At 32.9% G+C, this 25,281-nt stretch overlaps 1 protein-coding gene across 1 annotated transcript; it reads left to right on the forward strand.

The window, feature by feature from the left end:
• Positions 1 to 7,154: 7,154 nt before the first annotated feature.
• On the forward strand, positions 7,155 to 14,175 carry LOC130613561 (thyroxine 5-deiodinase-like). Its single transcript, XM_057434888.1, has 2 exons — positions 7,155 to 7,334; positions 13,918 to 14,175. Exons 1-2 carry the CDS (start codon positions 7,155 to 7,157, stop codon positions 14,173 to 14,175), a joined length of 438 nt encoding a protein of 145 aa, XP_057290871.1.
• The last annotated feature ends 11,106 nt before the right edge of the window (positions 14,176 to 25,281 follow it).

Genomic DNA, 25,281 nt, shown 5'->3' on the forward strand with positions numbered 1-25,281 from the left:
TATAGTTACCGAGTAATTTTTAATTTGTTCTTATGGATAGTTAGTTTTGCCTCAGCATGTTAACACCGCGTGCATGATTATCGACTTTGAGGCCATTACAGATCAAAATAAAGTTTAATTAATCATCCATGATAAAAAGCTGAGCATTTAAAGAATTGGATGTCAATGGAGCCTATGAAATTTACACAATACCACGTCAAAACTAACATGACATAGGACCTTACAGATATAAAAACAGTCATTTTCTGAAATCATCGCTTCTAAATAGTTGCTAAAAGTGCGGGAACATACATTAATTAACATTTCCGGCACCATATATAGTTTTACATAAAATACAGTAATGGACGAAACGTAATATACACCGTCTCCTAATGGCATACCTTTCCAGCGGAAGCTTCGTGACGAGATATTTTGTGAATTTAAGTACGTTGTTACATACTGGTGATTTTGGATATGGACGGACAGAAATTGTAAGATATATTTACTACATACTTGTTATTAGTTCTCTTTTACATTTAAATCGTATAATAATTGCTATAGTGACACTCTAAACCATTTGTAATTATTTTTTAAAAAAGTTAAAGAAAGTTGTACATATTATTATAACTGATGATGTCTTGTAGTCAAGACGAAACATGTCTTTCAAACTAAACAAGTTTATTAATATTATACAGTACCAAGCTTTTGCCGTAAGCAACACTGTTTTATAGCTCTTTTGTTACTAGTTTTCGAAAGACGCGCGCTGTTATCACAATAATCACAATTAAAAAATCTTCTCCACACACGTGCTTTTGCTTATTGTCTTAAACTTGTGTTGTTTACGGCAAATTATACACTTAACAATCACATTTAAAAGTCTCATTGTAACTTTTTTAGTTAATACCTGAGCATATTGGTTTGAGAGCGAACTATCTTGCTAATTGCTTAAGACAAAGCATAGCACCCAGTGTGGCAGCATCCAGTAGAAAAAACAATGACAACACAAATAAACAATGACTATAATAGTCATTCCACTTTTACAGATGGGCAGAAGTTCATATCATTCACGCTTGCAACGCAGTGGAATCGTGTTTAAAATCATCGGGCAACTCCTACAACTACGACGCGCGAAATGGGAATGTAGCTTGTGTTTTAGCCTTTAACGGGGTCGAGGCTACATGCTGAATCATTGGTCGATCTTACGCATTTACGTTTTGTATGTGTATTATCACAAAATAAACACCAAAAAAAACGTGACTTCAAATTTTGATTCGGATTCTGTTGGTCTGTGTCTATTCATTTTGTTTCTTACGCTATTTTAAACGTGTTTTTTTTAGCTAGCTAGCTATTTATTTTGGTAGGTACCAACTATTTGCAGTAGCTAGATCCAGTTAGCTACTGCTTATTATTACTTTCTCAAGGTTTTACAGCTAGCTACTAGCTAGCTATCTTGTGTTATTTGTAGGTCTTCACGTTTTTGTCTTCTATAACCATTTTATTTTTGTAATATTTGTTTTTTGTATGTTCTAAAATGTTAAGAGAAATATATTGTCACGTTTTTAGTCACGTACAGATCTTAAACGCACCAGTTTTAGGACTTTTGGCTAGAAACGAAGATTTTGAAGGCTAGCTAGCTAGGGCCTTACTTATTACTAATCTGTATGGTATAAAGAGATTTTTATCCTACCCAACATTTATTTTTATGTTGATACTGTAGCCATTTAGCAAGCTCCTATCTTTGGCTAAAAAGTGAGAGTAAAACAATGCAGTTTGGATACTGTAATATTCTTAAGCAATAATTCTTATGCTAAATACAGTTAGCTAGGTAGCTACATCTTTTCTTATTTTCCTGAAAACTTTTTCTGCAAATAAAATGGCTGAGCAATTGTTTTAGCTGGACAGGTAACGACAGGATGTTTCCTTTGTTTTTATTTAAACCGAAGTTGCAATGAAGTTTTTTTGGAAAATGGTATTACGCCTCTATACGCCTGTTCAGCTCTGTTTAACTATACTGAGTGCTTAGCCCAGTCTGCTTTATGGTAAACGCTGTTACGCCTTTGGGCATGTGTCTCGGGAATCACGCCTGTACGGATGTGCAAAAGTGTTTCCCTGGGCTAACCGCTCAGCCCTGTGTCTCCGAGAAAGTTTTTTTTAAAAAGGTATTATCCATATAAGCTGTTTAACTATACTAAGCTCTCCGCCCGGTGTCCCAATTAATTTCTTAACTTTCACAAAAACTCATTAAGCAAAATAAAATAATATTGACTGATTGTTTTTGCTATGACAGAGTCACAAGGGTTTGTAAACTCTATTTTTATTTCACCTATTGTTGCGGGAACTTTATTTTTTTCTTCACTTGATTTACGACATAATATATACGTTTACTAAAGCGCTCCACCTGATCGGGTGGCACAGTTCACGGCTCTTATTAAGCGCTCCACAGAGTGTTCAACGCTGGGTCGCTCCCCCGTATTGAGTGGGTGAGGGCTAGGTTTTATGGCGGGAGTAAGTCTGCCTAAGTCAAATTCCTAACTAAGGGGCTGATTTCAGGGGAAATTCCAGCCTCAAAAATGACTTTTATGTTGTTGGGAATAAAAAGTTGTTTATCAAGCTCTTTGGAATTTTTTTAAAATCTTTTTTCCTTCTCAAATTAATCAAGACTTCATATATGCAAAATTCGGGATCTTATTATGTCATAAGTTAGTTCAAAACAATGCTGACATCACATTTCTACATATAATTACGCAAAGATATCATCAAGAGCATGAGTTCAGACTGCTTAACAGTTTTGTTATTAAGTATGTTTGCTAGGTATCTCAATTAATAATTTGTGCCTTATTACATCATTAATGATGATGCCGTAAGATCAGCTAGAAATCTTTGCAGCCTAATATCTTGAGAACGAAAAAAAGTTTTCTTAAAATTCTAAAAAAGTTTATAAACAACTTTTTATTCTCTACAACATAAAAAAAAATCATTTTTAAGGCAGGAATGCCTTTCAACAATTTTATTTTTCGGAACTAGTTTTTATGACAATAAAAAAGGTGTAGCTACGAAACTGCATTTTCACCAAGTGTGAGAAACATTTGAATATTTTGTTGTAGCCAACTGTATTTATTTGGCTACTTTTACTTTTTCGCCAGAGGTAGCTAACAGGTAGCTAGATAGCCCCCAGTTGCAACTTAGTAAAAATCAGATTTGTATGTGGCTAAAAACTAACAAAATATTTACCTTAACATGTAAGAACATAATCCAAAATAAACAGCTTTCAGGAGACAAAAACAGACAACGCCACGCAGCTTTCAAAATGGCCGTAATAACACTGCTCTTAGCTTTACAGATTCCTTCGTCGTGGCCATGAAAATATTGGATTGTTTTTGAAAGAATCAGGCATCGTGAATGGTATACTACGTGCAAGCGGTCGAAACAAAGTCGGTAAAAATATATCGCATTTGGTATCTCGTGCGTATTTTAAAACTTTCGTGTTTTCGTAATAGGACGACACATTAGATATTGACGAAAATTAAAAAAACGGTAGCTAAAACGTAGGCAGAATAACAAAACTAAAGTTGGTAGACTTTAAATCTCATTAAAGCAGAATACGGGATAAGATAGAAAAAATTCTAAATGCATCGAGAATTTGATCACCTCTGACTTTCCATAGCTGATGACAGAGAATGAAAATGTAAACCACAGCTTTAAATATAGAAGATGTAATATATTATTTGCAATGACTGTTTAACCGGTCTTATAACGCCAAAATCATTTTAGACACTAAAATCATTTGAGAGTTAAATGCTATAAGATTTAGAAATTTAGAGACATGATTTAATAATACAAAAAGTGATAAATTTGACTCTAATAATGCTACGATTACTGAAGCCGATATAATTACCGTCGCAATGGACTATGGCATGTTTTGTGATTGGTTACTTTGGAAACAAACAGAACCAATCGAGACACAATTTATCTAGCATGGTGAGTGTTTCAATAATTAGTTAACCAATGTAATTGTGTCATTATTTTAATGTCATTATTGAGAAGAATGATCATAAACAGCTTATAAATATAGCATTTAAAAATAGACAGGCAGTCTGCGTCCAGACGTACATAAAATACACACGACACATTGAAAATGTTAAATTGATGTGAGACATGTAGATATAAAAAAGTGACTAAATATTATGCAAGTGCTTTTAAACTAAAAGAGGAAAATTCTCGTAGCACAAAGTATATTCCATTACTTCAGATATTAAACTGAAAAAGTTTAGCCCTCTCAGAAACTACAAGACGTGAAGCTTAGATAATGGATTCAACGATGAAGAATACGTTGATTAAACCATTTATTCAAGCTGGTGTGGGAATAGTGTTTGGCTTTGGGAAAATGGGAATGCTGCTACCATCAACAAGGAAGATGATACTGGAATATATGCTGAAGATATCGAAGTGCAATAGCATTGAGGACTTTGAAGATGGAATGTTCAAAACTCCGATGTACAAGCAATGGGTAAAATTATTTCTGATCAATATGACCAAAACGGTGAGAGTAAATGATATAGTTATGGACTTTCCAATACTTCAATTGGACAGCTCCAATAACAACAAAGATATAGTTTCCATAAAAACGTCTCTTCATAAAATTCAAAATAAAGGCCGACCATTGATTTTAAATTTTGGAAGTTGCACATGACCCCCGTATATGGCGGAATCAAAACGTTTCCATGAAATTTTTAAAAAGTTCAATGGAGATGTAGATTTCGCTTTTGTGTACATTGAGGAAGCTCATCCTACTGGAACAATGAATTTGAAGGTAAATTTAAATTTTATTTCTCATCGTGAAATTTTTAGAGCACAATTTTTCAATAAGATCAGATCTTTTTCCTAATTACGGTGTTTTTGTCATGAAATCTAGCCTTTTTAAAACAAAACTATATATAATAACTTGACAATTAATATAGTTATTATACATATTTTTGTTTTAAAAAGGCTAGGTTTCATGTCAAGCCGAACGAACCAAAAATCAGCTGTGAACATGTTTCACAGCCGATTTTTGGTTTGGTTGTCTTGAGCTGAAAAATTTTGATCCATTTTAAAGTTGCAAGTTAAGACTATTGGCAACACAATGTATATCGTTAGATATGTCGTTAAAACCAGTGCAAATTCTGTAAAGGACGTCTTGACGCAATTTTGAACGTCTAGTCGCCTGCAACTGTTTTTTACACTTTAGATTTGCCTCGAAGGATTTTATAATCAAAAGTTTTTCACGACTAGGATTAAGAAGACCGTTGGAACACTATCCCTAAATAAAGTTTAAGATTTAGATTTGAAAATATATTAAAATTGTTTTGATACTCCTTAATACGTTTTTGCACGGACGTGCCATGACAAACTATCATCTACAAAAGTTGTTTTACTATCTTAAGATTGATGGAAAAAGCGTTTAACTGTAAATTGTCATATTATTCTTATCATAAGCACAAATACTATCTTAAACATGTTCGGTCAAGAAACAGACATAAACACGACATCTTATATTTTGCACGTGACAAACGTGAGTGTAACTTTTTTACAAGATTTGGTAACAAGAAAAAGTATTTGTTACGTTTTAGAAGTTAGGGATTAGAAGCACTCCTTTTAGTGGTGTTATGGAGAGTACAACAGAAAAATCTGGTTGGTTTTAAAGAAACATCTTAAGGCGTATTTTGGAATAACAAAATAAGGCGTTATATATTTCACGGATACAAAACTGTGTTCAAATGTCCCCAGCGTGTGTTGAGATCTTGGCATATGAACAAATTTGTACAAAATAAAGCTGATAAATGTTAACCGACATGATGCAAATATTTAGCTACGGACGAAAACAACATAGTAGCTAACTGAAGCCGAATATAGCCAGAACACTTATACTGAAAAACGACAACTAAAGTGCAATGGATCTTGCTTACAGCAACATCACGTGACTAAACACAAAATTTTGGCCAATGACTAACATTGTCATTGTTAACGTATTTGATTTTTTTAAAAAAAATATTGCAAAGAATGTAACCATGACGTGTGAATCGAAATGAACCTATATTTCTCTTCCTACCAGCGTCGGCCTGCTAGTTTATATATTTTTGCGGACCTTAGTCGTACAAACTACATACTATAATGACGCATATCTGATTTTATTCGTAATTTTATTCCAAGTAGCCTGCTACGCCAGTATGCAACTTTCAATGGACGCATGCCCCTACGCATGCTGACCGTAATCATACCCGTGGCTATCCAAATTCGAAAAAGTACTGCTAGGGCAAGTATTTTGGTTAAAAAAACAGCAATATATTCTCCACTTGTCATGAAAGATCGACGTTTTGGGAATGTACAATAATGTTTTTAAAGTCCCTATAGGACATATCACAACAAGGCTTACCTTTTTTATTCGATATTTCTGTTTTTATTGTTTTTACATATAGAAAATTAAGGACACAAAATAGTCAACTCGAAAAATGTATTCGTACTTTCTGTATTTTTGTAGCATTTATTGTGTTACCGGAAAATGTATTCGTACTTTCTGTATTTTTGTAGCATTTATTGTGTTACCGGAAAATGTAATTGCCCTATTTTTGTTTTTAATTAAATTGCGTGATAATACCTTTCTTCGGTACAATTGAATAATGGTGAATTTAATAAACCGTAATGCTGTGTCGTTTCTGTAAGCATATTATTCTGCATAGCATTATTTTTTCTAAAAAAGGAATTTCACATAAATGTTTTGCGTTTTTCTTTAACATAATTTGCAATAATCAATAAGTTTTTATTTGCAGCAAAAGCAAAGTATTGTATGTGAGCGATAATTGCAAGTGCTTGATGAATTTATCAAGGATGTCCATGCAAATATACGAAAACTTGCTGTTATGCTCACCAAAATATAGTAGCTACTTACAGTTAACGAACAACCAACGTTTTATAGCACTGCTGAAATATCACAATAGCAAATTTATGTTTATTAGCCCATACAGCTTCTAAAACAACGCAACGAAACTGTGTGTGGAAGAAATGTAAATATAAACAACCGCCCCAAAATTTCTTAAAATTTCAAACAATGCCTAAACAATTTGCATTGGGCGAAAAAATTACCGAAATTTTAAATTTTTGGCAAAAATGGTCAAAAAACAAAAAAAATTCATTTCAATATGATTGTTTATCATGGTGTGGACCTGACGATTTATGTTCGGCGACGTTTCGAGAGATCCTTTTCTCATCATTTCTCATCATCCCATTTTCCATCATTTCTCATCATTCGAGAGATCCTTTTCTCATCATTTCTCATCATCCCGATGATGAGAGAAGGATCTCTCGAAACGTCGCCAAACGTAAATTTTCAGGTCCACGATATGAAATGGAAAATACTGGACTGACAAGTCAAAATATTTTCAAAAAATCTTCATAGTGCAAATTTAAGTCTTAATTATAATTTTGTGAGAGATAAAACATCTTACAATGACTTACAGTGTCATCTCTTATAATAATAAGCCAGTTCCGTGTGTCTGTCTGTCACTTTTGCAAACACGATATTTTTTACCACCCGAATGCGCGAGTTTTTCGAGTTTTTTTGTTTTGTTTACATTTGTCTCGCAACCGTTAGAAACCACGTGATAGAAAATAAGCAGTATGATTCGTTCAAATACGTACTTTCGAACGGGACGGCATTCGAATAAAAAGTTCCGTTAGCGTAAAAACAAACAAACATAAAAATTTCTCGACAAAGTTCTCGACACAAAAGGCGAACTGAAGAAGCGGTTAAAAAATGTCTTATTTTCGACGATCCTTTAGTCACAAAAAAGTGCAGATATTAAAAGCAAGAAAAGTAAAAGTGGAGAAGTAGAAGTACAAAAGTAAAGTTAGAAGCCACGAGAAGTTACTTCGAAAGTGAAGAGTGCAGCTAGAAGTAGTAAAGAAAAGTTAGAAGCAGAAAACAAAAGCTTGGGTTTAAAGTCGATTTGGATTCACATATAGTAAGAAGTTTGATATTTTTAGACGTTATGTTTTTATGTCGCTAGAGTTACGTGTCAGGCAGACTCGCATTTGCCAGGAAAAAGTCACTTAAAAGCTTCAAATTCTTTAAGTTTTATGTTTTACCGCGTTTTTTATAAAAAAGCTAGCATTTACTGTTTTTTGCATAATTAATGTATCCCCCGGTGCGTAACTAATGTATTTGTCCTAAAATTTAAAATGCTGCATAAAGCTGTTAGCTGGCTACCAAACAAATGTGCCAGCGAATAGAAAGTTTTGGTTTGTTGAACTAACTGCAAATGTCATAATTTTTACATTGCTATTGTTTTCCTTTATATATGTTTTACTAAGCATAAACAGCTAGCTATAGACTTAGCTAAGTCTCCCCAGCTTAAGTATATTTAACTGGGTGTCTTAGGTACTGTTTTGTTAGCTGGCTAGCTAATGTTAGCTTCAAGGCTCCATCCCATAGCTAGCTTTAATCTATGAGTTTTGTCGTTATTCCTCTTTTTTTATGTATTTATAGCTACCTTAGTACTCAAACTTCTCTTCTTTTTTGAACACGAATTATGATGTAACAACAAGCTATAGCTACAAAATCTTTCTTGAACTTTTAGGATACTGTGACACATTTTTATGCCCATAGAGAATAATTTTTTCACATTTCCTGTAAACTTTACAAGGGGACCACAATATGACAAGTGGAACAAATTTTATAGAATTTAAAGTGTGTGTATTAAGTTATTTTTTATTGTTTTGTTTCCTCATCCTGTTAAACTTTTGTCAGCCTACATGTAAAATGCCAGGTTTTTTTACAAGGGTTTTTGACATTTGATTGGAAATTTATATATACGTGGGTTTATGACTTTGGGTTAAAAACATTTTTGAGAGGATGGTATGGTTGTCAGTTTATATTGTTCGTGTTGCAAAATGCTGTTTTTTTGAAATTTTGTGTAAACTTTTGTGGAAATAGACCACATGCAATATATATACTGAAAGAACAAATCTTTGTAGAATCAGACTTCACTGTAAGCTGTTGTAAAGCTGATGTCTTTATCGGTAAAAATAACAGCCATATTTTACTAATTAAGAAAAAATAAAACGAGTTTGAAAGTTAAAAAGTATTTATTTGTTAAGCTTTTCGTACACTAAGTACATCTTCAGACTATATGAACAACTTTGTCTTTATATTTCGTATTATAAATTATTGTTTGGGAGAACTAACTGTATGTGATGTAATTTTTGCTGGAAGAAAATTCCATGGTTTCACGTTTTTGTTTTTCTTGAGAATTTTACAAAATTTTGTAGGGATAAATGTTTGCTGATAATAAAAAATTATATACTTAATGTTCTGACTGAAACTGTTTTTGTTTTTTATATTTTGTAATCTAAACGCGAGGACTGTATGCACTGAAATCACTGATTTTTTTAAATTTTGATGTGTTTCATAACCTTTTTGTAGAAGATTAATGGGTAATGGCAATATACGACATGCTGAATGAACTTATTTTTGTTGATTTAGATGTGTTTCTCAAAAACCGATCTGTTTTACATTTTGTGTAAACTTTTGTTTACGAACCATATACAATGTTTCCAAAATAATGATCTTTGTTGATTCAAGTTTATTCTTTGCTCATTGATTTTTTGACATTCAGGTTTAAAATTGTTGGTAAAGGGCAGTACGGAACTAAAAAGGAAAATTTTTGTGTTCTTAACTGGTTGATTTTTACATTTTGTGTAAATTTTTGTGGGAGAGGATGGTATCCAACCGTAATGACTGATTTTTCTAGATTTAAATTTGATGTTTTCGAAACTATGGCTTTTTCATATTTTTGTATAATCTTTTAAGGGAAAGACAATATTTAAAATGTGTAAAATAACTTATATATTTGTTGATTTGCGCTAACTCTTGCAGGCCTCCTTTTTGACATTTCAGAATAAAATACTGAGGGTTTTCAACGTAATCACTTAAGATGTATATATTTGAGATGCGTTATTTCTGAGATTATTATTATCTAACTGTCGGTGTTCTTACTGTGAGTATTGGTGTTGTGAGTGTCGATGTTGTGAGTGTCGTTGTTGTAACTTTTTATCAACTATATTTTACACCTTGCAAACTGTTCCTTTTTACTTTGTGTAAGATTTGTGTGGAGGATTTAATGCGATTTGACATTTGATGTAAAATTTTAAGAACATTTTTTTTTTGTATATGCACTACTGACGTCAGCAACACATCTAAAGCAACCTATTTTTCATTGGCCTTTTGCCTAAGTGGATTTTTCCACGGGCCTTATCGACTAGTCTATATAATAATACGCCAGTTCCGTGTGTCTGTCTGTCACTTTTGCAAAGTGGATTACATTCTTCAAAATTTTCTTTAACAAATTCTATAAAACATCGCCTATAAAATTGTTCTGTAATTTACCAAACTTTACCGATAAAATAGTATTGACGTCAAAGGAAAGTTAATTAAGACTAGCTGTTTCCCGTGGAAGAATCCACTGTATTCCATTTAATTTATGTAGCAGATATATGTCCATCAAAAAACAAACAATACAGCAGTGCGCATCTTCCATCTGCATTATTATATAAATTACCAAAAAAATTAAAGGTTTTCAACAACTACAGTATGTATGTGACGTTTAAAATCTAAATCTACTAAAATTACTTGCTCTGACCATCTGACAAATGCGAAAATTATTCGCAAAAAAGTTTTTAAAAGCATTTCAACATACATCTCACCCATAAAATTTAAATCACTTAAAACGCCACATATATACAAAAAAGCTGATCAATGTCAAACACAAATCTCTCTCATTGTATATGTTAAAATCAGTTAGTTTATTGCAAACCCTGCCAAAGGTTGACACAAAATGTGAAAAATAAACAATAAATTTTGCCTAAGTAGAAATTTTTATCTAAGGTGTTAAAAAGGGATTGCAAGGATAAATTATAATGCAATAAAACATTATTTAATATATTGCATACGGTCCTTCCTCACCAAACTTTAGACAAAATGCCAACAAAATAACGTGTTTAAATCTAAAATTAATAAAGTCCTTTTAGCAATTTGCATGCTGTTTTACTATCAATAAAATAAACAAAATTTCAAATCTCACATAGTATTCTGTCACAAATTTTCATAAAATATATATATAAGTCATAATGAGTCATGTTAAACAACAGCAATCAATCTTTATATAAGTTCATTTTATGTCAATTTTTGCACCAATTTTGCAACACAAAATACAAATTCTAAATAATACTAAAATCTCTTATTTTGGTCCTTCGCATACCGGCGGTCTTCCACAAAAGTTTAATCAAAATGTAAAAAATGAGAGGTAACGACAAAATCAAAGTTTGCAAAATTTAATTATTTCGGTACATATATCTACTGCATATGCCCTCTAAAACAATATTTTAATCCAAAATGCCAATGAAAAACAGTTTGCAACAAAAATCAGTTATTTCGATAATATTGCATACACTCTTTCCTCACAAAAGCTTCACAAACTGTAAAAAAAAAGAATGGTTTTAGGGAGTGCTTCTGATTCAACAAAAAAAGTTTTTTTGACATATTGCATCTAGCCCTTACCCATTAAATCTTACACAAAGTTTCCAAAACTATATACGATTTAGAACACATCAAATTTAAATCGAGAAGGATCAGTCATTTCGATATATTGCACGGAGTCCTCCCCAGTAAGAATTTATACAAAACATAGAAAAACAAAGCTTGCAAGGTGTAAAATTGAATTCTTCTTCTGTGTATATATATATGGTCCTTCCTCGCAAATATAACATAAAATGTCAAAGAGGTTCAGATATAACATCTAACACAACAAAAATCAGTTCTATCAGTATATGTCATGCCATTGTCTTCCACCAAATGTTCCCCTTAAAGTTACACAGACACAGCCTGCAAATTAAAAACAACTAAGATCAGGTATTTCGGTCTATTTCATACCATTCTGTTCCGAATAACTTATAAAATGTAAAAATTGAGTGGTAAAACAGAAATTTGCAAAGTTCCATTTTTTTATATACATGTATATTATATGCCTTCTACAACAATAAGTTAATTCAAAATGTCAAAAAGAAGAAAAAAATAGCTTACAAAGAGTATAAAATTGAAATCAACAAAGTAGCTCTTTTGGTGTATTAAATATAAGCCATACGCACAAAAGTTTACACTAAATGTAAGAAAATGGTTGTGTTTAGTAATTCTAAATTAAGAAAAGTCAGTTCTTTTAGCATGCTGATTAAGGTTTTTGCCCACAAATTCTTACATGAAAATGTCAAAACCACAATTTGAAGCAAATTAAATTTACATTTTAAAAATAAGTAATTTCTGAACTTTATTTTCAGAATATTTGGAGGAAAAGAACTTCGCAAACCAAAAAAACCAGGAAAGTGTTTAAAATTTTCAGGGTTAATAACGTTTGATGGGTTTTGTGGGCATATATATATACTGGGAATCTTTAGTTTAAAGCTAGCATTAGCTAGCTACAGCAGCTCATAGCTAGTCACTTAAATATAAACTGAAGACTTAGCTAGGTATAAAGAACATGGCTACATATATATATATATATATATATTCCTAGCTAGCTAGCTAGTTGTTGGTGGTGGTTGGCTTTTTATGATGCTAGCTATAAAACATGTCTGGCAACAATAATATAATAAAAACTGAAAATAAAATATGAAAAAACCTTACAGAACCTTGCTATGATTAATTTATAAAACGATGCTCTTCTTCAAATGTTTTTTTAAAGATTTATTTTGAATGAAAGGGTAGAGAATACTCAAAAAAGAACAGCCATCTTTTTCGTAAACACAATTTCCGTTTTATGCTGGGAGCTTCATTTAACAGTCCGTATGCTTTGTGAATATCTAATACCGTTTCATATGTAGCGATACCTATATATATATGCTAACATAGAGTTTTTTGGCATAAGGGTATATATATTTATATCGTTATTAGCAGCGGGTTATATATTTACACCTTATGTGCGATTTCTATGAAGTACATCCCTAATCTTTTTAGTTAAATTTTAGCGTACAGCCACGTCATAAGAAAGTAACCCGTGATTTCCGTGTCGTGGACTCACAGTTTTAGTCACGCAAGGGAATTAATATATAAGATTAGTGAAGCCATAACAATGCACTTAAAACTTTGAGGCCAAATAACTTGGAAACGAGGTGGTGACGTCAATGTTTTTTCACCGCGTTGGTAACTAGGGACAACCTGGGACCAATTTGGGTAAGTTTTCCAAACCTGGGTCCCCGAATCCGTTTTGGAATGGACGGTTTGATGACGTCATCAAAAAACCTTTAAACCTTGATATCTCTGCAACCGTTTGTCAAAGATACATGATCATATACATTTTCTTGATCAGCATTTCAAGATCTATACGATGAAGGCAACAGGTATACATATTTCTAAAAAAATATATTTATTTTGTATTTGCACTGCTGACGTCAGCAAAAAAACTAAAACAACCTATTTTTCCATTGTCCTTCTGCCTAAGTGGATTACTCCACGGGATTTATCGACTAGTTACTTCATAATTCGACTAAAATTCGACAGAACATATACATAAGTTCAAAGCTATAAAAGTAGAATTTCGCCCCGCATAATCTTACCCGGTAAACAGTTACTAAACAATCCTCAGGGGCGTTTTTCTCTAAACATCAACACAGTGTTTGGGGTGAAGTGAAAAAAAATCAATTGTTTATAAAAAAAAGTGAATTTGTGTTCAAGATATTGATCACAGTCTATTAATTTGTGGAAGGCGCGTTAAAAATAGCTAAAATAAAACAACAACAAGAACAAGAACAAAAATGAAAACAACAACAACTCATTTATACTTTCATTTATTTTGCATTTACCTGTATTCATAGTGTTTTGTATACAAAATATATCTTCATTTACATATCATTTAGAATCAAATATTTATCAATGCACACAAGACGATAGATGAGCGAGTGTCGGCCGCAAACCAATTGAAAAGTCATTATCCGGATGTACCAGTATACATTGACCCACTAGACAACACAATAAGTCGCTCATTTGGTGCGTATCCGGAAAGATTGTACATTTTGTTGGACAACGTCATCCTGTATGACGGAAATGTGGGTCCGTTCTTTTATTCCTTAAGTGCTGTGGAAGATTGGATCGTGAATTATGTTGAGAAACAATAGTCAATGTATAATTACCGAATTAAAACAAAATTAGTCTTAGTATTATTTACGATTGTTGGACCGTAAAAACGTATTGTTTACATGAATAATAATACAACGGCATGGCCTTATCTTACCTCGTTTATGGTAATGCGTCGTTTTCTGTTTTCTGAGTTTCGAAATAAAGATCATATCGGCCTGACCAAGGAGGTTTGAGCTGAGAAACAGGACGAAACTTTCATGTAAACACAATACTTATATAAAATAAACCAATTGCGTGGATGTACAAAGTTATGGCGCCGCGCAGTTTCCACAACCTCAAGAAAACTACATGTAAACATGGCCAAAATTTCATCACGGTTCATTGCGATTGAAAAATCGTGCCGCTGCAAACTTATTTTAGGTCTTAATTGAGGAAAATAAAATTTGGGACAAAATATTTGCTTATATTATATTTCTTTGACATACTCCTGTTAAATATGTTGTTAAAAAGCATCTTATGTTATTAATTTTTTGTAAGATTTATGAATGCTAGTTGTTCAAAAAAGTATTTTTTTAACTAGAAGGATGTACTTGTCTTACAAATATATAATCTACAAAAAAGATACATTTTTTATATTTTATATTTTATTATATGTGTCTATTAGAACGGCAAAAAACTTGAGACAAAAATCTCTGAAATACGAAAAATAAAAATGATGCCTTGTTGTTAGTAAAATTTTCTGCTGACAAGCATTTTTTAAATTAACTTTATAAAAATTTATCACTCCTTAGCTTTGTGTTCTTCTTTACTTTTGAAGATTCAAAGTAATTCTAATTTAATATTGGTCATAATATTTTATATATTTTTCTAGTCAGTCAACTTACGTCTTGTTAAACCCATGGCCTCGTAGTTTCTTACATAATTAGCTTGGAAAGAATAAAATAGCGTAAAATGTAACTAACATAAGTTTAACAGTTAGCCCTTACCACAATAACAGGGTGTTGTATGAAACGTTTATCATCTATTCCTGCTGGTAACCCCAATGAACTAATACACTATCTTTAAGGCAATCAAGCAGAAATTGACTTTCCTAAAAAATCCTCTACAAACTCCTGGTTGAATACGTTTTATTAACATTTCTTGATCATTTGAGGTAAATCCTTTAACCGGATTTTTTTCTAAACACAGACGAATTATATAAACTGATGTTGATTTTAATTATTTCTACTTTCTCTAAATTTATTAATATTCTATCGTCATAGCCCGTCAAGATATTGTTAACATCAAAGCGAAAAAACTGCTACATTTTGCAGTCATATTTACCTGAATCTATTCTGTTGAGTACACTCAAAGTGTTCGGAGAATATATCGGGTTTTTTCTAGGTTAAGTCGGTAAACACTACTTAAAATCACCTAGGTATCCCGTGCATAGAGAATTTATTAAAAAATCATTAAAATCTATTAAAACTTATTGAAAACCACCAAGTATTTTTTAATGCAATTCGTAAACTGCAGCGAGGTCATTGCAATGTTTACGAGGAGAATTTGGAAACAAATAGCTCTACTTTATTTCGTTATATTTCAAAATTTAAAAAAATACACAAATATTGTAGCATTAGTTTAAAAATTAACGGCGCTATTTGCAAAAAAAAGGCAGAGGGAAAATTCGTAGTTTAAATTAAAGTTAATGTTTTTTTTCTTCTTATTATTATATCATTTTTTATTGTTATCATTATTCTCAGTACTTTCAGAATAATTCTCAACTTTCTAAATATAAGTAAACTTATCCAGAATGATGAGACAGTTTATTAGTATCAGAATATTCTAAACTCAGAAGTAAAAATACCAATAAGGGTAAATGCCAAATTAATGTTAATATAATTACGGCTACTATTACATGTGCACAGTGGTAGAGCTGCAGTTCTAAGTTTTAAAATTAAATCGCAAGACGAAAATAGACCATAAATCTAGACATTGGTTAAAACATCGTTTGATTGTGAAATTCAAATCGTTCTGGTTAGAGTTGCGTGGTTATAATAATTAAATTAGAAGTAATTAAGAACTATTATGAATATTCATGGAACGTAAAACATGTTAAGCACATGCCAATGTGTTTATAAGATGTCAACATTGCAACAGTGCACGCGTCTGGGAAAGAATGTCCAAGAAAGCAAAAATGTGGACATGTCGATTGAATTTCATGATAATAAGACAGGCAGGATATGTTGACACAAGTACGGAGTTAGAGTATTGAAGGATAATTTATTTCCAATTGCATTTCTCAGGTTTGCTCCAACGAGAAGCTGATGTTGAATGTCTTTTATTGTTTTAGGAGCGAACTTGTAAATTTTAACCAATCAAATTGTAGTGTCCATATAGATATTTAAGTGGATCTGTTTCTTACGTCGTAAGCAAAAACATCTCTCCCTCAACTCATCTACTTTTAAAATGTATAATCACAGCTTGTGTATTCCTGAAGATCAAAACAAGTAAACTGTGAAAGACATCCTTCACTAAGTTAAATTAGCAACTCAAACTCGATGACTTCTTTAAAACCGGTTAAGTGTTTTTTCGTATTCCTCGGTCTGAGGTTGTATCTTTTACTTCCGTGTCCAATCAATATAACAGGGATTGCGGGGAGACATGGTTTCCTAAGTTTGCAAGCGAAATCTATATTGCAAATATTGCAGACCTTGCTTAATAGATATTGGCTACATGTTCTTGCGATGAAATAAACACCTTTTCGCTATCAGGCGTTTCTAAATGTTATGGTTAAAAGTGATGGCCTCAAGCAACTTTCTCCTTTACGACTGAAGGATTACCTATTTTCCTCAATATAGCTATACACTCACGACTACCTCTATGTTTTTCTGGTCCTGTCCTGCATTTGAACCGAATCTCTCAATTGCACGAGTGCAATAGCCATTAGACCACCAGGGCATGAATGCATATCAGGGTGGCCACAAATTTAAGATCTTTATAATTTTAGTCAAATTTTAGAAAAAACATTAAAGAAAAAAGTACAAAAATAATTCTAAATTAAACCAAAATAATAGAAGAAATAAGGAGTAACTAGTAATCAAACTTTTTTATGAATGTTAAAGAGTATGTTTAATTCAAATTACTTACAACGTAATAAAAAAGAGATACTATTTGAAAATATAGCGGATGTTATCACAAACAATTTTAACAGATTTTATGATGAATTAAAGTTCCCGGTTAACATTTTAGGTTATTTAGGAGATTTCAGGTGTGGCTAACCTGCATGTAGAAAACCTTACAGATGCATTTTATATACTGTTAGAAATTTACGCACACATAGCCTAGATAACTAATGTTTTTTGAGCATCCTAACATTCATTTCTTTTGTTGTACTTATGCCTTAAAACAAACTGCAAACTTAAATCAAATTAACCTCGAACGAGGGAACACCGAATTCATATTGACTGAGAAGTTGAAAACTAGTAAACTCAGAGCTAATCTTAAATTATAATCAGAATTAAAATAATAATTGAGTGTCCAATTGTAACAAAAAAAGATTCCTGTCCCATTAGGCGTATTAAAGGCAATTTTTTTGGATAAAGTTATTTCCTATGGGAAGCAGATTAAAAAAAATAGGGATCCATTTTTGAAACCGTTTGGTCAATGTTTTTTTAAAAAAACAAAACAAAACAAAATTACATTATTGGTACTGTTCGAAGGAGCATTAAAAATAAGTTAAAAATGATATATAAACATACCTTACCGACTTTAAAAATTTCTTAAAACCCAAGGGTGAACTATTAAATAAAAAGATGAAGTTGAACCTGAAAATGTAGGTGAAAAGCCTGAAGATATCCTTGTGCAAAACCTCGAGGAATCGTAGAGAAAAAAGACGAAAACCTCTAAGAGAAAGAGAAAACGATCATCATCTCTTTCCCCTGCATCTTTTTCGTCTGACAAAAAGAAGAGGTTTAAGATCGTGTCAAAGGCAGAACAAAAAAAATGAAAATTGCCATCTAAAATGGCAGATTATGCTAATTAAATGTTCGAAGAGCATTTGCCGAATAACGATGTAAAAGAAAACGTGTTGGTGGATCACCCAGTTTCATCTAAGACCTTGGACGATTTCATAAAAGCACTGCTGAACAACAGCCCTGCTTGCAAGGAATATTATTCGCTTCAGCGAATCCAACAGAAAGTATTGGATGTGATGGGCCTCTAAACTTTGAAAGCGACTTCAAGATGTACTTGATACAAAGGGGAGGATCCAGTTGAGGTGCCCGTTGAAGATCTGGTAAACTTGGCGGAAAAATGTGTGTTGATGCTAGGTCAAGCCAGTAATGGGCTAACGTATCTTTGAAGGTGCAATGCTCTTAATAATCTCATAAAAAATACTAAACAAGTGACGGCAATTTTAGGTGAAAAATCTGAGCTTTCACAGAAACATGATGACCAGTTATTTGCTAAATAATTCCGGTCACATATAACCGAGACCGAAAAATCGAAGAAGAAAACAGTGGAGGTCTTGGAATCAAAGATTTCATCACATCATCAAGACACCATTAAGAGGCCCTTTCAACATTGCCCCTCTCGCGAAGGTGTATCAGGAGGGGGGTGTGGGGAGGGGGGGGGGGGGTGCTACTTCTTCTAGAATTACAAACGTGGAGGATGACACCAGCATCGGCCTTATAATAATGGCAAACCAGGGTGTGGACACAACAAAACAGCTTCGGCATTTCCATCACCACCCCAGGTAAAAACATTTCTAGCACTGAGAAATGCACCTCTTAAGAAAGTATTTTCCTCTCGTAATGCCAGAGCACACATTGGAACACGTACACCCATCAAAAAAAATTATTTACTGGGGAAATACCAAACATTCCCATGCTAGCAGGAAGGCTAGCTTATTTTTAAAAAAACTTACTCAATACCCTACAATTTTAGAAATTGTAACAGGTTACAAAATTCCAATTCTTCACAAAATTATTCAGAAAAAGGAGCCAACACAGAAATTCAGGAAATGCTTCAAAAAGATCATTAAACGAATATTTTCAACAAAGTAAGTTTCTAAGCAATCTTTTGTTAGTCCCAAAAAGGACTGTGGAAACAGACCAGTGATAAATCTCAGAAATCACAATCACTTTATTCCATATAAAAAATTCAAGATGAAGACTTTGCATTTCATGAAGTATTTAGTTCAAGGGAACGACTATCTTTGGAAGGTAGATCTAAAAGATGCTTACTTTTCAATTCCCCTACACAAGGATTCGAGAAGGAATGTGAGATTCGCTTGGTCAGGAAACTTGTACGAGTTGTGTTTATGCTCTGGTCTGAGCACCCAAGATTTTTACCAAATTACTCAAAATTCTTATTGCCCTCCTAAGGACACTGAATATCTGCTTGATTATTTACCTAGACGATATTGTTCTTATGGAAAAAATCATTATGAGGAGGGATACCTTGATTTTTTTTATTGTAGCGCCTAGGATTTGTAATCAATCAGAAAAAATCAGTGTTGCGACCAACTCAACAGTTAGAATATTTGGGAATGTTGATAGATGCAAGATAATGTCTGTGTTTTTGACTCATGAAAAGTTAGAGAAAATAGTTCAGAAGTGTTGCCAGTTATATCAATATCCCAGTGCAGTCTTAGATTGGTTTGTACTGATAAATTCCTTGTTTGCATTCATAGATCTGTTGAGAATTAGCTCCATCAATAAATTAGGAATCCAGGTATCTAGCTTAAACAAGCTCCATTTCGTTGTTCTAATTTCTAATCAATATATCAATTTGACCCCTTTGGAGTTTCTTATTCAAACTTGCAACGAACGACATGGTAAAATTTGGGGATTTTCCAATCTCGTCCATCAAAGTAGCGTTAAAATATGGAGCTAGGCCATGTGATATAATGTATCCACATTTTGTTCGGGATAATTGAAACCTTGCTTTGAACAGTTCTGTTCAAAGTGATGTCTATAAGAAAATAATTTACACAGAGGTGGCTAGTCATCGCAATGATGAACTCAACCTGTTAGGTCTTTGGAAATAAGCTAGAGGTTGTTCTTGTCTGAAAAATATGCTTCTAAAAGCACAATTCTCCCTTTTTTCAAGGAATTAATTAAAAAAAAAATAAAAATAAAAATAAAAAAAAAAAAAAATTTGAAAACATGATCAGAACTTTAACCAAGGGCAGGTAGGTTTCGACCCATATTTCTGAACCTAAGTACCCTGGATGTCTAGCTGGGCCACCTCGAAGAGGTCCGCGGACGGTCATCAGCAGAAACTAGACATCCCTATCTTCCTAAAGTAAACTTTGAACACTTTCTGTTCAACTGTGCTATTCTTTGTTTTCAACTCAGGTAATAAATGGAGTCGTTACTCTCCAAAGACAAGATCATGTGTGATCAACCCCCCCCCAGCTAAATGTTCTTTTCACAGGACCTTTGTGAAAACTTTGATGGCACCCCCAACAAGTCTCTGCACCCACTACATGATCATTGCTTACCATTCTGTCAATACATACCTGCGAATTGCTAGAAGCAGTTAATTACTCTGTTGTTTTATCTGATGCATTTGTAACTAAAGTTGACGAACCAGGAGCTCTTCCTCTATACTTTTTGCGGTTCAAATGATTTTTAAAGCCGGTTTCCCCATATTTGAAATGTCAAATTCTTATAGCAAAACTTACATAGTGCACTGTACTCCAATTTTCTCTTTGCATAACCATCAACTATACTGTGCATTCGAAAGCCAAGATTCAAAATTTTTTGTTTTTCTTGGCATTCTTACCAAAGAAAGGATTAACAATTTTTAAATATGTGTTAGTATTATAACAATAAGCTAAGGAATATAGATACCAACAACAAGTTTTTAAAAAAAAATTAAATAAGAGGAGTTAAAAAAACACGGAAGAGAATTCTAATAGAATAATGTGCAAGGTGAAACATTATATAGCTAAAAGATATAAAGCTGGTAAAATATAGGATTGGAGGTCCACATGGAAATATAATTACTACTTTAATGTTGACGAGTAATCCATGATTTTAATCATGAGTATAAAAATCCTCTAGACATTTTAGTCTTTAGATCTAAATATCCGGATTAAAAAAAAGAATATATTCTTCCAGGACAATTGACATCCTCAATAATTTGTAAAAATTCCAGGAAGTTCCAGGATTTCGCAGCACAAACATCTTTCCAGGATTTTCCCGGACTGTGACCACCATGTAATAAGACTAGTCCTCATGCACTAATCTAATAAATCAATTTAAATTAGTTGACCCTGGTGATGACACGTCTGAACCTCACCACATTGACTGTAACTACTATGAAAAGCTACCCCTAATTCTAAACTTGATTATTTAGACAAAAACTCCTTCAGTGTACTCCACACTAATATTTGCTCACTGCAAGCTAATTTTAATAAACTTGAATTCCTTATTTCAGATTATGATTTTCCTTTTGACATTGTAGCTCTATCAGAGACACATAATCCAACATCTTCAACGCACAACTTCACACCTGGTAATCTACCTGGTTACCAAATATATACTGGAATACCTGGATATACTGCGAACAGTGGCTGTGGGTTCTACATTTCTGAAAAGGTAAACGTTATTCCTAGATACGATCTTGACAAGCATAACCATAACTCACACTGTGAATATGAAGCTGAATGGATTGAAGTCACCAACTCAAAAAATGTTATTATACGATCTGTGTATAGGCATCCTTACAAATCAGACAATTCTTTTATTTCGTATATGCAGCAAATATTTGCTAAGGTAATATTAATTATAAGTGGTGACTTCAATTACAATCTACCTCATTATGGCAAATCCACTCAACCTACTGAATTATTTAGATTTAATGCTCTCTAACTGCTGCTCACCAAAAATAACTTACCCGACACGAATAACTAATAATAATTAGTGGAAAGTTAACCGCTAAGGTTTTAGACCACATGCCAAACTTTTTAATTATTCAAGATTTTTCAAATAAGTCAACAGACAATCCAAAGTTCAAAAAACGTGACTTCTCCAAATTTGGCAATGGCACCTTCTTATCTAACCTACAGACAGCTAATATTAATGCAAAAATGACCCAAATTAATAGCTTAAACAATAATTTTTCTATTTTTATGAAAACAGTCATGTCGATTATAAATAAGCATGCACCTCTAAAAACTCTCTATCGAAAGAAAAAAAATCAAAAGTAAACTATGGCTGTCTGCTGGAATCCAAGTCCATAAACCTTATCAGTTTTATTATAAGTTCATAAAGCAAAACATGCATTTTGGTAAGTTTTACAGACACATTAAATCACCTAATCAGGAAAAGTAAAAACAATTATTTAAAACAATTTTTTCAGCGTTTTAAAAATAACTCTAAAGAATTATGGAGTGGTATAAATACAATATTAAATAGAAATAAAAATACTCAAGACAGTGACATAATATTACAAATACACGGTGGAATCATCACTAAACCAAATAAAATTGCAAATGTTTTCAATTTCTTTACAAAAATTGGATCAAATAAATAATATGGTAAACTCTATGTTCATATCACCAATAAACGAAACAAAAGTTGCAAAACTAATTATTACACTTAACCCTAATAAAACAACAACACTCCTAGACATCACGGCGGTCAGATTGGCAGAATTTTCACCCAAGTGACGTCATCTTAATAGCTCATAATGGCGCCTCCCGCGCCTAGCTATTCCGTAAGGACGATGACACAACCCTCTCATTCCTTGAGAAATGTATTGACTATGTATGATTTTGGCATCATAAAATTAAACTAAATAAAAATTAGTATGTTAGAGTAACTCATTTAACCTCTTAAATGGCCATTTTTGCAAATTTTACCTAAGTTAAAGCAGCCATACTTTGCATTATCGTTTTTGACCTCTATTTTGATTTGTAACTAAAAGCTATCACCTCGGTTAACAATGAAACAGGAGAAATCTTTATCAGGATAGGTCTCTGCGTGGTTCTACTTTGTGACTTTTTGATAGAAGTTGAAAATATTATTCCGGAGCGCCAAAATTTGTCAAGTTTTTGGATGTTTGAATATTTGGTTGTCATATATCAAGTTTGCCGTAACTTTTTAAAATTTTAACAGGGTAGAAATTGTAATCAATGTTTATGGAGTCTGCTCAAGAAAATTCAGATGCAGGTTTAAGTTAAAACTGGAGTTACAAATCAATATATAAAGTGCATTATAATTTCTACCGAACACCATAACTTTTCGTGCGAGTCCTAGCAGTGGAAAATGCAATATTCGGTGCTGGGGATTATATATCTCGCTATTGTCAATCAGAACTTTTGGAAAAGCTGTTTACGATGCATAAAAGAGGAAAATTTTTAGACAAACTTTTAAAGGGCAGTTTTTCTGGAACCAAAGATTCCAACCTAAAAAAAGCAGTTGCAACAAAATTCCAATGCCATCAATTTCGCCGAAAATACAACTTTCTTTGCAACATCCAAAAGCGCTGTAATGATGAAGGTGAACTTGTTAAGAGCAGAAGTTTTGATGGTTCCAAATTTGCTTTGAAACAATTCTCCATTTCACACGAAGCTGTAGATAAGTTTGCGAAACTTTTAGACATTGGACAAGTTCATCAAGTTCCAGGGTATTCAGGTGTTGTGAGAACGATGACTGCGTTAACAAATATGATTGCAGATTTGCATTTGCAACTTCTCAATAAAAACACACTGCTGTGGTTCAAAGACAACACAAATCATTTTGTTGTTGAATTCAAAGATGATGGAGCCCTGAAACAAAAGAAAATTGGCTCTTAATTAGAGTATTGGCTCTTTAACGTTTTGGAATTTTGGCAATCGTGTAAGAAGCCGTGAGTTTCACTATCCTTTGCACATGATTACTGCATCTGAAAAAGATCAAATTTGTGAGAAGCTGTGGAAACAACATGCTGATGAAATGGAACTTATCGAGAGTAACATCTTCACCATCAACTCTTAAAAAGTAACTTTTGAATTCCAGCCATCTGCTGACCAAGTCTGGCAATGTTGGGCAGGAAACGAGTTAAGTTCATGCACAACATATCCATCTCCTTATGCAAATGTGCTAAAAATGGTGTTAACAAAGTAGGAGGGAGTACTGGATTTGGTAGTGACCACATGTGGAGACCAATGTCTACAAAACAAAGAAAGGCTGACTTGTCAAAACTGGATAATTTCAGGAAAACCCTGTCACCAAATGCCAAAAATTACCATCAACAGGAGCTAAATTTCATGGCCTAGAATGGTTTACGCCAGTTCGGAGAGCCACGATATGCAGTGCCCTATCATGCCAAAATTTTATTTGATTTATATGGTATTGGATACGGAATCTTGTCAATGCAAGGACAGGAAGCCAAACATTCTGCCATCAAACAAGAATTAAGATCAGAATCAAACAGATCTTTAGATCAAGACAAACGAGGGAGATGGCATTAACTAATGAGGTTAAGCTATGTACGTAACTTCTACCTACCGTATCATTTTCCTACAAAGGCAACCTATCACTCCCACTAAAACCAAGAAAGCCAAATTTGGATGATAGTGATGTTATTTATTGTCATTGGTCACGTCCCTCCTTTAACAATTCTGATATTTGTGAAACCTGTTTTAATTCAACAAAGATTATTCAATGTGCTCAAAGTGGTCATTTGATTGCAGATGTTGTTGCAATATTAAAACCAGTTGCATGTAAGAGTTGTGAAATGACATTTTCTGATGAATCTATGCTAAGCTGTCATGTGAAATCAAGTCATACTAAAGGTCGCTGTGTCAATCCAAATATTATCATCCCATCACAATTAACCATGTCTGAGCTCAGAAGTCATCTAAAAATTCGCAATCGTTCTGTTGCTGGGAACAAGGAAGTATTAGTTCGTAGATTAGAAGGACTTCTTTCAAGTGAATAATGACAGTTCATTTTGCAGAGTTTTATTTAGTTTTAAAAGTATTGTTATATATATATCCAGCAGAAAAAAATAAAATCTGGTGGCAAATAATAGCTTTTTGTTGTCACTAATTCACTGTACACATTCCAAAACACATTGCCCCATAAATACATTTAATTGATACAAAATATTTATACTGAAAATTGGTCTTTCCTATATGTATTATTAGAGTGATTTTGCCAACATTA

This window comes from Hydractinia symbiolongicarpus, chromosome 11 (assembly GCF_029227915.1).
Source record: "Hydractinia symbiolongicarpus strain clone_291-10 chromosome 11, HSymV2.1, whole genome shotgun sequence".
Taxonomy (NCBI): Eukaryota; Metazoa; Cnidaria; class Hydrozoa; order Anthoathecata; family Hydractiniidae; genus Hydractinia; species Hydractinia symbiolongicarpus.

What these genes read in the sequence shown, in the direction of transcription:
- LOC130613561 (XM_057434888.1), top strand. Translation starts at nt 7,155, where the DNA reads ATGATTGTTTATCATGGTGTGGACCTGACGATTTATGTTCGGCGACGT. An exon ending in CTCTCGAAACGTCGCCAAAC is followed by an intron (nt 7,335 to 13,917) that starts GTAAATTTTCAG and finishes CATATCATTTAG; the next exon opens with AATCAAATATTTATCAATGC.